Source organism: Mustela lutreola, chromosome 15, assembly GCF_030435805.1.
Source record: "Mustela lutreola isolate mMusLut2 chromosome 15, mMusLut2.pri, whole genome shotgun sequence".
NCBI classification, from domain to species: Eukaryota; Metazoa; Chordata; class Mammalia; order Carnivora; family Mustelidae; genus Mustela; species Mustela lutreola.
The window spans coordinates 11,956,865-11,968,394 of record NC_081304.1 but is presented as its reverse complement, the minus strand read 5'-3'; the positions used below and the strand labels follow the sequence as shown (position 1 = coordinate 11,968,394).

General features: G+C 60.0%; 1 protein-coding gene across 5 annotated transcripts in view; it reads left to right on the top strand.

Moving 5' to 3' along the window:
- The first annotated feature begins 483 nt into the window (after positions 1-483).
- AXIN2 (axin 2) overlaps positions 484-11,530 on the top strand; it is a 29,804-nt gene continuing 18,757 nt past the window's right edge. For 2 of the 5 annotated variants that reach the window (XM_059148310.1, XM_059148306.1), the window contains exons 1-2: positions 911-1,301; positions 3,387-4,298. In XM_059148310.1, the coding sequence (XP_059004293.1) occupies positions 3,484-4,298 (815 nt within the window). In that variant the 5' untranslated portion in view covers positions 911-1,301; positions 3,387-3,483. Of the gene's footprint in view, positions 633-908; positions 1,302-1,797; positions 2,200-3,386; positions 4,299-11,530 lie in introns of those variants that run through there. The other 3 variants (XM_059148308.1, XM_059148309.1, XM_059148307.1) reach the window with 3 other exon arrangements.

The following is an 11,530-nucleotide window of genomic DNA, read 5'->3' as shown; positions in this document are numbered from 1 at the left end:
AATCCCAGGGCTGGAACTCCCTTCGCAAGATCCTCTCAGCCCAAATTCCCAGGGAAACTTGAATAGAGGTGGAAGAGTGTTTGATGATAGAAAAAAAAAAAAAAAAAAAAAATCTGCTTGCTTGCAGTTCTCGCCACGGCCAGAATGCTACAATAAACTGTTGCTTTCCAGCGCCGGGGAGGGCGAGGGCAGGCCGGGGGAGGAAGCCGGAGCAAAGAGGCCGCAGAACTTGAAAGACGGAGTTGGAACTCCGGCCGCGAGCGCGAGCGCCCCCCGGGGCGGCGGGGGCCGGGCAGGGGCGGAGGAGCACCCGGCAAGGGTTAACGCGGGAGGGGAGCGTGCGGCGGAGGCGGGCCGGGCCGGGCCGGGCCGGGCGGGCGCGGGGCGCTGTCCCTTTAAGGCGGGCGGCGCGGGCCGGCCGAGCGCGGCTGTGATTGGCGCGGCGGGATCACTGGCTCCCCGAGCCCGGCCCGGGGGAGTCGGCTGGAGCCGGCTGCGCTTTGATAAGGTCCTGGCAACTCAGTAACAACCCGAGAGCAGGGAAATAAAAATAACCCCGCGCTGCAATGGACTTCGGGGCCGCCCGGCGTCCGAGGCGCCCGTCTCCCCCGCCGAAAGCCTTGCTGTAAAAGGTGGGGGTGGAGGCGCGGCCCCAGCCGAGCCGCTTCAAAGAAAGCCCCCCTCGGACAGGGGGCGAGGTCGCGTCGATACGCGTCGCGGGCGCCGGGGGCAGGAGGGGGTCCGGCCGGGCCGAGCCCGGGCCCGGAGGGGCGGTGTGAGCCGGCCGGCCCCGGGGAGGGGCGGCAGGGGCACCGGGTGGGGGGGGGGGGGCGGCCCGGGGCGCGGCCGGCGCGTACCTCCCTTTCAGGACCGTGCGCTCGGCTCGCGCCTTTGAAGTGCACAGTTAAATCCACAGCGCAGTTTTTGTTGGAAGCGCCCGGAGGACATTTGGTGCGCGGAGTGACTGCTGGAAACAGGACCTGTGTTGAAAGCCGGCCGGGCGGGGGCCGGAGGGGCCGGGGGCGGCCGCGGCGGGGGCGGAGGCCCACTCGGGTCTTTTGCATAAAAGGGGCGGCGGAGCGCGCCGCTTCACCCTCCCTCCCGGTGGAGCTCGCTCTAATCCCGGGATTGTTGTTTCCCCGCACCCCCTCCCCTGCCGCGCGACTCCCGATGTTCCCCGACGCCGGGACCGGCCCGGGGGGGCCCGGGGCTGCCGCCGCGAGCCGATCCGGGGGCCGGGGCCGGGGCCCTGCCCGGGGCGCCAGCGAGGTCTCGCCGCGGAGAGCGCCCGCGGATCAATGGTGAGTGCCGAGGCCGCGGCGGCCCGGCGGCCCGCGCGCTTTGATGTGCCGGCGGCCCTTTGAAGTTGGCAGGCCGGCTATTTCGGGGCGCTCTCCGGGCTGGCGCGGAGGGGAGCGGCGGGCCCGGCGCCCGGCGCTCCGGGGGGCTTGGCCGGGCCGCCCCGCGCGCCTTGCGCCCGGGGCCCCCTCCCCAGCGGGGTGGCGGGGGCCCCCGGCGGAGAGACTTCTGCAAGTGGCGGCTGCGGCGGGGGCGGGGAGGGGGCAGATTCCCCCTCCTCCCCACGCCCGGGGGTCGCGTCGCTGTCGTTGTTATGGATGTGAGTCGGGGTGTGAGTGTGCGCGGGAGTGCCTTTGGAAGGTGGGATGAAAGGGTGGCGGCGCCCCCCGCTTGCCCTCCCCCCGCCCCCTCCCACTCCCCCCCCCCGCCTCTCCCTCCGCCCCCTCCTCGCCTCCCGCCTCTCTGCCCCCCTCCCCTCCTCCCCTCCCGGCCGCTGGTCCGCGCTTAGGGGCCCCGAGCACTGGCCCAGGCTCAGTCTGCGCGCAGGAGCGGCCCGAGCCCGGGGCGCCCGCGTCCCCCGCGTCCCTCGCGTCCCTCCTCCCAGCCCGGGCCCCGCGCCCCCGGCCACCCCGGCCCCTTGTGCGGAGAGGCAGAGACTCCGCGCGTCGCCATTTCTGGACTAGGCTGCTGCTTTCCGTGCCTCTTCGCGAGCGGCGGCGCCGGGGACCGACCCGCGCCCGGGCTCCGGGTGCCGCGAGCGCCTCCCGGGGCTCCAGCCCCGCGCTCGGCGGCCCGCTCGCCGGGGCTCTGGACGCGTTCGGTTGCATTTGGGCCGGGGGGGCGGGCCGGGGGGGCTCGGCGGAGATGAGAGCCCGGCCTTGGGCCGCCTTCGTCTTCCAGGTAACGGGGCCGCCCCACCTTCCCTCTGCCGGGGCAGCGCGGCACTCCCGGCGGCCCCGCCACTCCGCCGGCGGAGCTGCCCAGCCCGGCCCCCCGCGAGGCCTCTGGTTCGGGGTCGCGCCCCATCCCCCCCGGCCCGCCCCTACCCTCCTTAGTTTGATCCTTCCCGTGCTGGGGAAAGCGGCGTGTTTATTGGTTAGATAAGACTTTTTTCTTTCGGAAAAGACAGGATTGAGGTCAGTAGAGTTTGGGATTCTTGGCACAGGCAGTGGTAGCGACAGACGGTTTCTGATCCGGTTTTGTAGGGTTTGTGGCTCGGGGAGGTGAGCTGGGGGCGGGAGTGGGGGCGAAGGGGGGCGGCGGGTCCTGAGGCTTCTTTGCCTCTCACGCAAAGTTTGAAGATCAAAGTCTTGTCTGAGTGAGTTGATTTCTGGTTTGGGGGAACGGGGAACCCAGAGGTGTAGACTGAGCCGGATTCTTGGCGGGAGGCGGGGGCGCCGCGCACATTTACATCTGGGTGGAGGGGGGCGTTTTCTAGCTGGGAGCCCATTCCGCCCCTCGCTGGGCGGGCTTCTTTCTCGGTCGCGGATCTTCTGAATTTTTAAGGAGTGGGAAGGGGGGAGCGCCGAGGGAAGGGGTGGGTTGGGGGAATGGGAACCAGATGCCGGGGAAGGGCACGTTTGGAGCTCGAGTTATCTGTGCCGAGCCGAGTGGGGAAATTTACCGAAATTGGTTTCACCTGCACACAGCCCGGCGGCTCCGTGTGCGCGTCTTTGGAGTTGATGCTATCGGGGGAGGGGGGGACGGGGGAGCAGAGGGGAGGGGAAGAAAGCGCAGCGGAGCCGGTGCGGAGCTGAGGCTGCCCTGCGTGCATCCCGGCCCAGGGGCTTTTTGGAAGATTCAGTCTTACACCTTCCAGGCCCCTCCGCCCCCACCTCCCACCCTCGGCGCTCCCAGCGCACCTTCCCCGCCCCTCCCCCCCAATTGTGCAGGGAGCTCAGATTTCGCCTTTGAAAAAGCGTCTGATACTTTAGATGAGCACCTCGCAGATAGCTGGGTTGCTTGATTTGAATTTGAGGAGTTGAAAAGCCTGTTTACTTTCTTGCTTTGATGTTGGGTAGATCTGGTTTTGATTAGATCAATACCCCTTTCTCTCTCCCTACCTCCCCCCTTCCTTTTCTTTCCAGAAAGGAGGCTCAGATGAGCCCCTGCTGACTTGAGAGAGAAAGAGAGACCGCGCTGATTGCTGAGAAGAGCTGGGGGAAGAGGAAGTACTCCCTCACCATGAGCAGTGCTGTGCTGGTGACTCGCCTCCCAGACCCCAGCAGCAGCTTCCGCGAGGATGCCCCCCGGCCCCCGGTCCCCGGGGAAGAAGGGGAGAGCCCGCCGTGCCAGCCCGGGGTAGGAAAGGGCCAGGTCACCAAACCCATGCCCGTCTCCTCCAACGCCAGGCGCAACGAGGATGGGCTGGGGGAGCCCGAGGGACGGGCGTCCCCGGATTCCCCTCTGACCAGGTGGACCAAGTCCTTGCACTCCTTGCTGGGCGATCAAGATGGTGCTCATCTCTTCCGCACTTTCCTGGAGAGGGACAAATGCGTGGATACCTTAGACTTCTGGTTTGCCTGCAACGGCTTCAGGCAGATGAACCTGAAGGATACCAAAACTTTACGAGTAGCCAAAGCGATCTACAAGAGGTACATTGAGAACAACAGCATCGTCTCCAAGCAGCTGAAACCGGCCACCAAAACCTACATAAGAGATGGCATCAAGAAACAACAGATTGATTCCATCATGTTTGACCAGGCGCAGACCGAGATCCAGTCGGTGATGGAGGAAAATGCCTACCAGATGTTTTTGACTTCTGATATATACCTCGAATATGTGAGGAGTGGGGGAGAAAACACGGCTTACATGAGTAACGGGGGACTGGGGAGCCTCAAGGTCGTGTGTGGCTATCTCCCCACCTTGAACGAGGAAGAGGAGTGGGCCTGTGCTGACTTCAAGTGCAAACTGTCACCCACTGTGGTTGGCTTGTCCAGCAAAACCCTGAGGGCCACAGCGAACGTGAGGTCCGCCGAGGTTGTTGAGAATGGATACAGGTAGGACTTTGTCCGGGGAGTGGGGAGGGGTGTCTCTCCAGGGAGGGGGCCGTGGGGGGCTTTGCAGATGTTTTGAGTTACGTGGGATGGATAGGCCGCTGAGGCTGAAGAAGGTCTGTTGAGAGCTAGAACCGCTGGCCACGAACCCTTTGATCTTGGCTTGTCGTTGTTAAAAGTGGGGAGAAGTACCGCACACAGTTGAATCTCAGCCTGCAGTCTTCCAGGACCGACTTCAAACAGTGGCAAGCAGTATTCATTAATGCGGGTTACTTATTATCCTGGACCATTCTTAGAAGGCTGAGAGAGAGAGATGGGGGGAGAGAGAGAGCGAGAGCGAGAGCGAGAGCGAGAGAGAGAGAGAAAGAAGCAGCTTTTGATGCCTCTGAGTCACTGAGTACACTAAGCGCCGGTTTTGGAAGGGGTCACTCACCACTCATCAGTAGTGAGAGGAATGGATGTGGCCAGGGAGGCAGCTGGGTTGTGGAGGCCCAGGGAGCAGCTTGCGCACCCACTGGACGTGGGGGTAAGTGGGGTCTTTCGAACTCTCTGTGCAGACGATAGTCAGCAGTTGGCTTCACAACTGAGGCTGTGGTTCTCTTTGTACATTGGGTATCCACCCGGCAAGAAACCCTCCTAACTAGGGAAGGTCCGATGACTTTCCCGAATAAAGGACTCTTGGCTTTAGAGCGCGCTGGTAGGTGAATCTAGATTTTAAATGCTGGCGGCCTGAGGCTCAGACCTCCGTGGACAGTTGTGTTGCTTAGTGCTGGCGGACAAGAGTCCTGGATGGAGAGGACAGGACCCTGGGGTACTACTCTCCCTTTTTGAGGCTTCAAAGATCAGCAGGCCTTTACAGAATGGCCAAGTCTTAAGATTCTTGACCTTTGACAGCAAGTTCAGACCTCCTGTTAGAAAGGAGTTTTTCCGTGTCTCTCCCTCCCTCCCCCTCCAGATACCCCAAATGAGCCTCTCACTTCTAGATCCGCTGCTTGAGGCATGGCAGCAGAGGGGGTGGTGAGCATTTGATCCCTCTCTGCCTCTGGTATTCCTCATGTGTTTGGGACCGGGGATGCAGTCTGGTGGCTGCCTCTGTGGAGACTGCCCTCTTCCTGGCGGGTCCCGCCTCCGGGGTCCCGCAGGAGCACCAGGGGCAGGGGAGCTGAGTCTGAGCCTAGAAGCAGTGATTTAGGGGTGGCCCAGAGAGCTCCCCCAGCCCAATGGGGAGTGAAGAGCTCGTTCTCCAGCCACCAGAGGGCGCTCCTACAGCCTCTCGCTGGGGTTCACCCACATTCAGACATCTGGTCTACACCCAGGTGGAACTCTATTGGCTTTTGAAAGGAAGTGGAAGATCACGTGGAAAGGAGTTGTTTCAGCATCTTTAAGCTTCTGGTGTCAGGTGGTTTGCGGAAGATCCTGGGTCCGGCCTCTGGCCAGGCAGTCACCAGGCACCTGCAGCTACGGCCATTAGGGGAACGTTCTGGTAAATGGGTGCTGGTCTCACTGCTGCTGTAGGGGCTTTCCAACAGTGGAGCGTCTGTGTCTCCCAGTGTCAGGACCCCGAGTGGCCCGTTTGGGAACAGTGGCCCCTTTGTCAGCAGCACCCTGCATGGTTTGCGTGTGGTTTGGGATGTCACTGAAGAGAAAGTGCTCCCAGGCAGGACCCTGCTGCGACCCCTCCCCTTTGTGGGTGGGCAGTAGAGAGCCAGCCGGGGTGGGCCCCTCCCCCTTCCAGAGGCCTCCCCTCGGATCAGACCAGGATTAAACTTTCCCCCGAGATGACTGGTTAACTTTTTGAGATTCTGGGGGCAGGCGTCGGAGATCCTTGGTGGTTCCAAGGTGTGGACTGTGGGCCTTGTTGATCCGTAGATGACACCTTCTCACCCACCCCTGCGGTCATCACACTCTTATTTGTGGGTGCCTTTGCGCCCTCTTGGATTAAAATGCAGTTTTTTTCTGTACCGCACGGAGCCCGCCACGTCTTGACTGGGCATCCTCACAGACAACCTAGGACCTGTCCGGTTTCACTGGAACGTTCAGGAGCTTCAGGCGGACACAGGGTATATTGGGAGGTGTCCTACATTTTTCCAGGGCCTGGCTTCCAGCCCTGTCCCCTCATCACTCCGTGGTTGAAGGCTTCCCAGCCCCACACCTCCTTCTCTGTGATGACGGGGCACCCTCCCTCCTGCTTCTGTCAGGCTCGCTCTTAGGATCCAAACACGGGTCGAGACAGCCCTGGTTATGGAGGGAAGCGTTCTGAACTCTCGCAAAGCTGTAGAATTCGTATCATTTAACTGTGATAAGGAGTGGGTCCGGGGAAAGGGGTGGCCCGGTTCGGATGCCTCTTGGCTTCCCGCCAGCGCTCCCTGGAAGCCCACCTTCCCGGGCCTCCGCTTCTCTGCGAGCTGAACTTCAGCCTGGGTCTCCTCAGCCAGCTCCCGGGATGTGGGGCTCCCAGCCAGCCGACCCTTTCAGCTCCGAACGAGGCCGACCCCCCCCCCCCCCGAGTCCCGCCAAGGGGTCTGCTGTCTGCAGCCGCGGAGGAGCCCCCTTGGCCGCTGGGGGCCGGGAGCGCCAGCCCAGTTTCCAGGCCCGGTGTGTACCTTGGGCACTCAGGGGAGGCCGCCTTTTTAATGATTTGTTTGTGTCCTCCCTGATTTGGTGTCAGGTTGGATATAAATAGTTGGAACCGAAGAGCGAGCATTCTCCTCGGAGGGGAGGACTCTGGTTTGGGAGCGCTGGAGTGGGCTGCCTGGGCTTCTGACCGGCTCCGCAAATAACTCGGAGCCGGAGGGACCCGGCGGTAGGAGCACGTGCCAGAGCCCGGCACGCAGACGCCGGGTGTCGCGGGGTGTGTGTGGAGGGGCGGTGGGATGAGGAGCTCGGCCTGGCGTGTATTTTGGGAAGGAGACCATGCTGGGCTCCCAGAGTGCTCCCTTGTGTCCTCCCCTGTCTGCTCCGGGCCCTGGTGCCGTCCTGTGCCAGGCGGGTCTCCTGAGCCTGTCGTCGGGCCTCGCCTCTGGCCTCCCTTCCGATGAGTCGGGCCTAGCAGATGGCCCTCTGCTGGCTCCAAGTGCTTCCTGTTCTCTGAAAGAGCTCACTCAGGAGGTGGGTTTTTGTGCGAAGCCACTGGAATCAAGCTGGGCCCCTGTTATCAAAGAAGATGATGCCACAGGAAAGATAGGCCGGCAGCAGTGGCCCCCAGTGAGAGGCTGGGCTCTCTGAGGGAGGCAGTTTGCCAAAACCCACTTGGGAGAGCTGGCCTGTTTCTAGTGGCTCAGCCGCCCAAGGCCAACTGAGTGTCAGGCCCCTTACTGAATGCGCCCCCGCCCCTGCCGCCATCTTGCCTTAGAAGATGCTTCTTGAAGAGGTGGTTGCCTTTGGGGCAGTGACTTAGGAGTACATTGTCAGAGGGCTTTTGGCAAGCCTGAAACGTGGAAATACTTGTTAAGTTGTACTGTTTTGAGAGAGGAGGCCCCAAACGTCAGGTCTCTGGTGCTCTCTGGGTGGCTTGGCCCTGGCGTGTGGGGGAGGGGCCGGGCCACAGCCCAGGCATCAAGATAAGAGATAAGAACTAGCTGGGGAAGAAAAAAAAGGAAGAGCCAGGAAACAATTTCCCTTCCCTGAAGGTCCCAGGAGCCCCTGCTGCCTGACAGCCCAAAGCCCTTTGCCTATGGGCATTGCAAACCAACAGGTCCGCCCCCTGCGGAATCGGTACTGTAAGCCTCTGCTCTTTGTAGGAATTTAAAATCCTTGCAGCAGGGGCGCCTGGGTGGCTCAGTGGGTTAAGCCTCTGCCTTCAGCTCGGGTCCTGGTCTCAGGGTCCTGGGATCGAGCCCCACATCGGGCTCCCTGCTCAACAGGGAGCCTGTTTCCTCCTCTCTCTCTGTCTGCCTCTCAGCCTACTTGTGATTTTTCTGTGTCAAATAAATAAATAAAATATTAAAAAACAAAATCCTTGCAGCAACCATGGGAGCATAACAGTCCTGAAGAAATAAAGCATCTGGGTACAATTACTGTAGCATGGTCAAGTTTCTTTCCCGTTTCTTTTCTCTCTCTCTCTCTCTCTTTTTTTTTTTTTTAAAGATACATGAAAAGGGGCTCTAATCCATTTTCTCAAAACCGTGTGGCGATTCTGACAATGTTCTGGGTTCTTAAAAATTGAGTTTCTATCTCCACGACCCTGCCTCCTTCCTCTGCTCTGCCCGCCCTCCTCTGTAACAATTGTAGGAAAACCCAAATACTTTCTTGCAGTCAAGCGAGCTAATAAGGGCAATATATTCCGTTTTTAAGGATGGTCGCGGAGGAGCACGAGTTTATTTTGGGACCCATGTGTTTTGTGATCCACTCCAAGGAGTGCAAAGCTGTGAACACACGGATTTGAGTTCTGTGTCTTTCTGGCTGGGGAGGGAGAAGGGATTTGTTCGGAGTTTTTGCTTCCCAAAGAGGTTGACTTCAGGACGTTGTCTGAGGGAATGCCACAGAGACAGCAGCCAGTATCTGAAGGCTCTTCAAGGCCCCCTGGGCTCTTTTGATCTCGTACTAATGCCTCTTAAACCAATACACTTTACAGCCACCCATCAGATGGCCCCATGTCTGTTAAGGAACTTGAGCAAAGCCTAGAGCTCCTGCCTCGCCCCACCAGCAGAGGGAGCCGCTGGCACCGGGGACCGACCTGAGCCTTGCCCTCATGGAGCTTCCGGTCTGGCTTCCGGCCTGTCAGGCATCTGAGGCCTAGACACCAGCGCCGTGTGACCATACGTCCTGATAAGTACTGCAGAGGAAGGAGGAGCCAAACCCCCGACAGCTCTGTTTTCTTCAGCATTTGGTTTTTTGGAGGATTACCAACATCTCCCCAAATTACAGTGCCCTTGCGTCTCGAGATTGTAGGAATTTCCTGCCGACAGGCATGTTGGAGGCAGGTGTTTTTTAGGTGGAGAGCCCATGTCCATGGAGCTGGTGACTTGACCGTGGCCACCTGCTGGCCCAGAGCTAAGCCAGCACCAGCGCTCGGCCTCCCCCTACTCCTGGTCCCTGTCAGGAAGGGCTTCGAGCACTTTCCTACCCCTGGGCTTCTGAAAGCTAGGAGGGGACCCAGGAGAACTTTCCTCATCAGAGCACCCCAGAGAGCAGGGAGCTTTGGGCTTTTTTAAAAGACTTGGGTGACTCCATAATCCTGTTCCCTCCATGGTCCGCTCGGACTGGTAGGAAGTGCTTTCTTCTTTCTGACTTAAAAGCCCATTTCCTCTCTCCTCTTGACCTGCCTTTATTTTGTTTATTTATTTATTTATTTATTTAATAAATTTTTTTTTTAAGATTTTATTTATTTATTTGACAGACAGAGATCACAACTAGGCAGAGAGGCAGGCAGGGGGCGGGGGGAGCAGTCTCCCCGCTGAGCAGAGAGCCCGATGCGGGACTTGATCCCAGGACCCTGGGATCACGACCTGAGCCAAAGGCAGAGGCTTTCACCCACTGAACCACCCAGGCGCCCCTCTTATCCTGCCTTTAGAGGCAGCTCCAGACACGGCCATCCTCTCCTTCCTTCTGACTTCCTTTATAGGAGACCTTTCTACTCCGTCATCTCTCCTCCTGTCTCCTCTCAAAAAAAGTTCACTGCCCTTCCTCTGCTCCGACCACTCCTCTCTCTCCTGCCTTGCTGTCTGGAAATCCCATATCGAGGGCATGGGACCAGGGCCAAGGCATGGATGGGCCTTCCTGTCCTTGTGTAATCATCACAACATATTCTGGGAAGTGGGGAGACTTCTTGCTCTCTACACTGAGGATGGGGCCAGTGTCTCAAGGGCACTTTAAGGTCACTTGGTCCAAGGTATTCAACGGGTTCAAGTGGGACCTTCCTCATTTGCACTTGCTGGTCGATCTGTACCAGCATCTGGCTGTATGTTCCAGTCTGGCTCAGGAGAACGGAATCATGGTCCCTGCTGACGTTGAGCTCATAGTGGAGCCTAGATCTGGGCTCCCTGTGGCCACGTCTCCAGCCAGGTGGCCTCTGGCAAGGCCTCTGGCCTCCACCTGGGGCTCTGCGCCTCCTGCCACGGTTGTGAGGCTGCAGGTGACTGTGGAGTAGAGCACCTGCTGTGTGTGGGGGTGTACCCGCGCCCAGAACGGAGATCCTGCCTCTCCCGAGTGCCCTGTCTATGGCGACGCTTGACTGTTACTCACTGCTCTCTAGCGAGGAGATTGGCTTCATTCTGGCTCTAAATGTTCCTGCTCTGGATGTAACATTTCTCTTTTGAGTGCTCACTCTGGCTGGAGTGCAAGCTTTCCTGTCCCAGCTGTCCCCACGGAGGCCCTCACCCCACACTGTGGCTGCGACCCCTGCCCACAGCCGACCCTCCTTGGGTCCGGTCTGCTGGCACGGCCCGGGTCGCATGTGCTGCTGGAACTTCTTGGACCCCTGAGGCTGGTCTCTATCAGGAGGCAGAAGGAGTTTGGGTGAGGGCCAAAGAAACCCGCGTCTTGCCAGCGACTCCTGGCTCTGCCCTGGGTGGCTGCTGTCCTTGTGGGGCCAGCACGGGGGGGCTGTGATGTGTGTGAACGTGTGCCACTCTCCATGACCCGCACCTCCCCAAGGGTGCCCCTCTGTTACGGAGGCCAGCCCACTGGTACCTAGAGACCAGAGACCCAGACTGGGTCAGGCCAGACCTGACCGTGCTGCACACGGAGGAGATGATAGGAGCTGGACGATGGCATGTCGAGGCTGCTTTGACCTTTCGTGAGTCCCTTTCATCTGCCACCCCCACGGCCATCTTTAGAAACCTGTGCAGTGGTCTGAGGGAATGGGTTCTTTCTTCTGGACCTTCCCCTTCTCCCCGAGTTGATTTCTTTGCTGTTGGCTTAGACTTGGTGGGCCCAGTGGAGTATGCCAGGGTCTTTGTCAAGGGGGCCATTTGTGACTTCGGGCTTGACAGGCCCCTTGCTGGAGCCTGTGACAACAGTGGCCCTAACTCCTCCTCCCTCCTCCCGCCCACTTAATGTCCTTCTCGCGTGACACAGGACGATTGCACCCTAGCAGGGGACAGGCACACTGGTGGTCCTGGGAGGCAGTCAGGAGGGCAGAATAGACAGGCAGAGAGGCCACTGAAACAAAGGGCAGGAGACCCCAGAGGAGGGGCCCGGACCTTCCTCTGAAACAGCTGTGCTGCTCGTTCAAATCCTGCCTGTCTTGATCGTAGCCCAGTTGCCTGGGAAAGGCAGGCCTGGTGGGGGGAGTG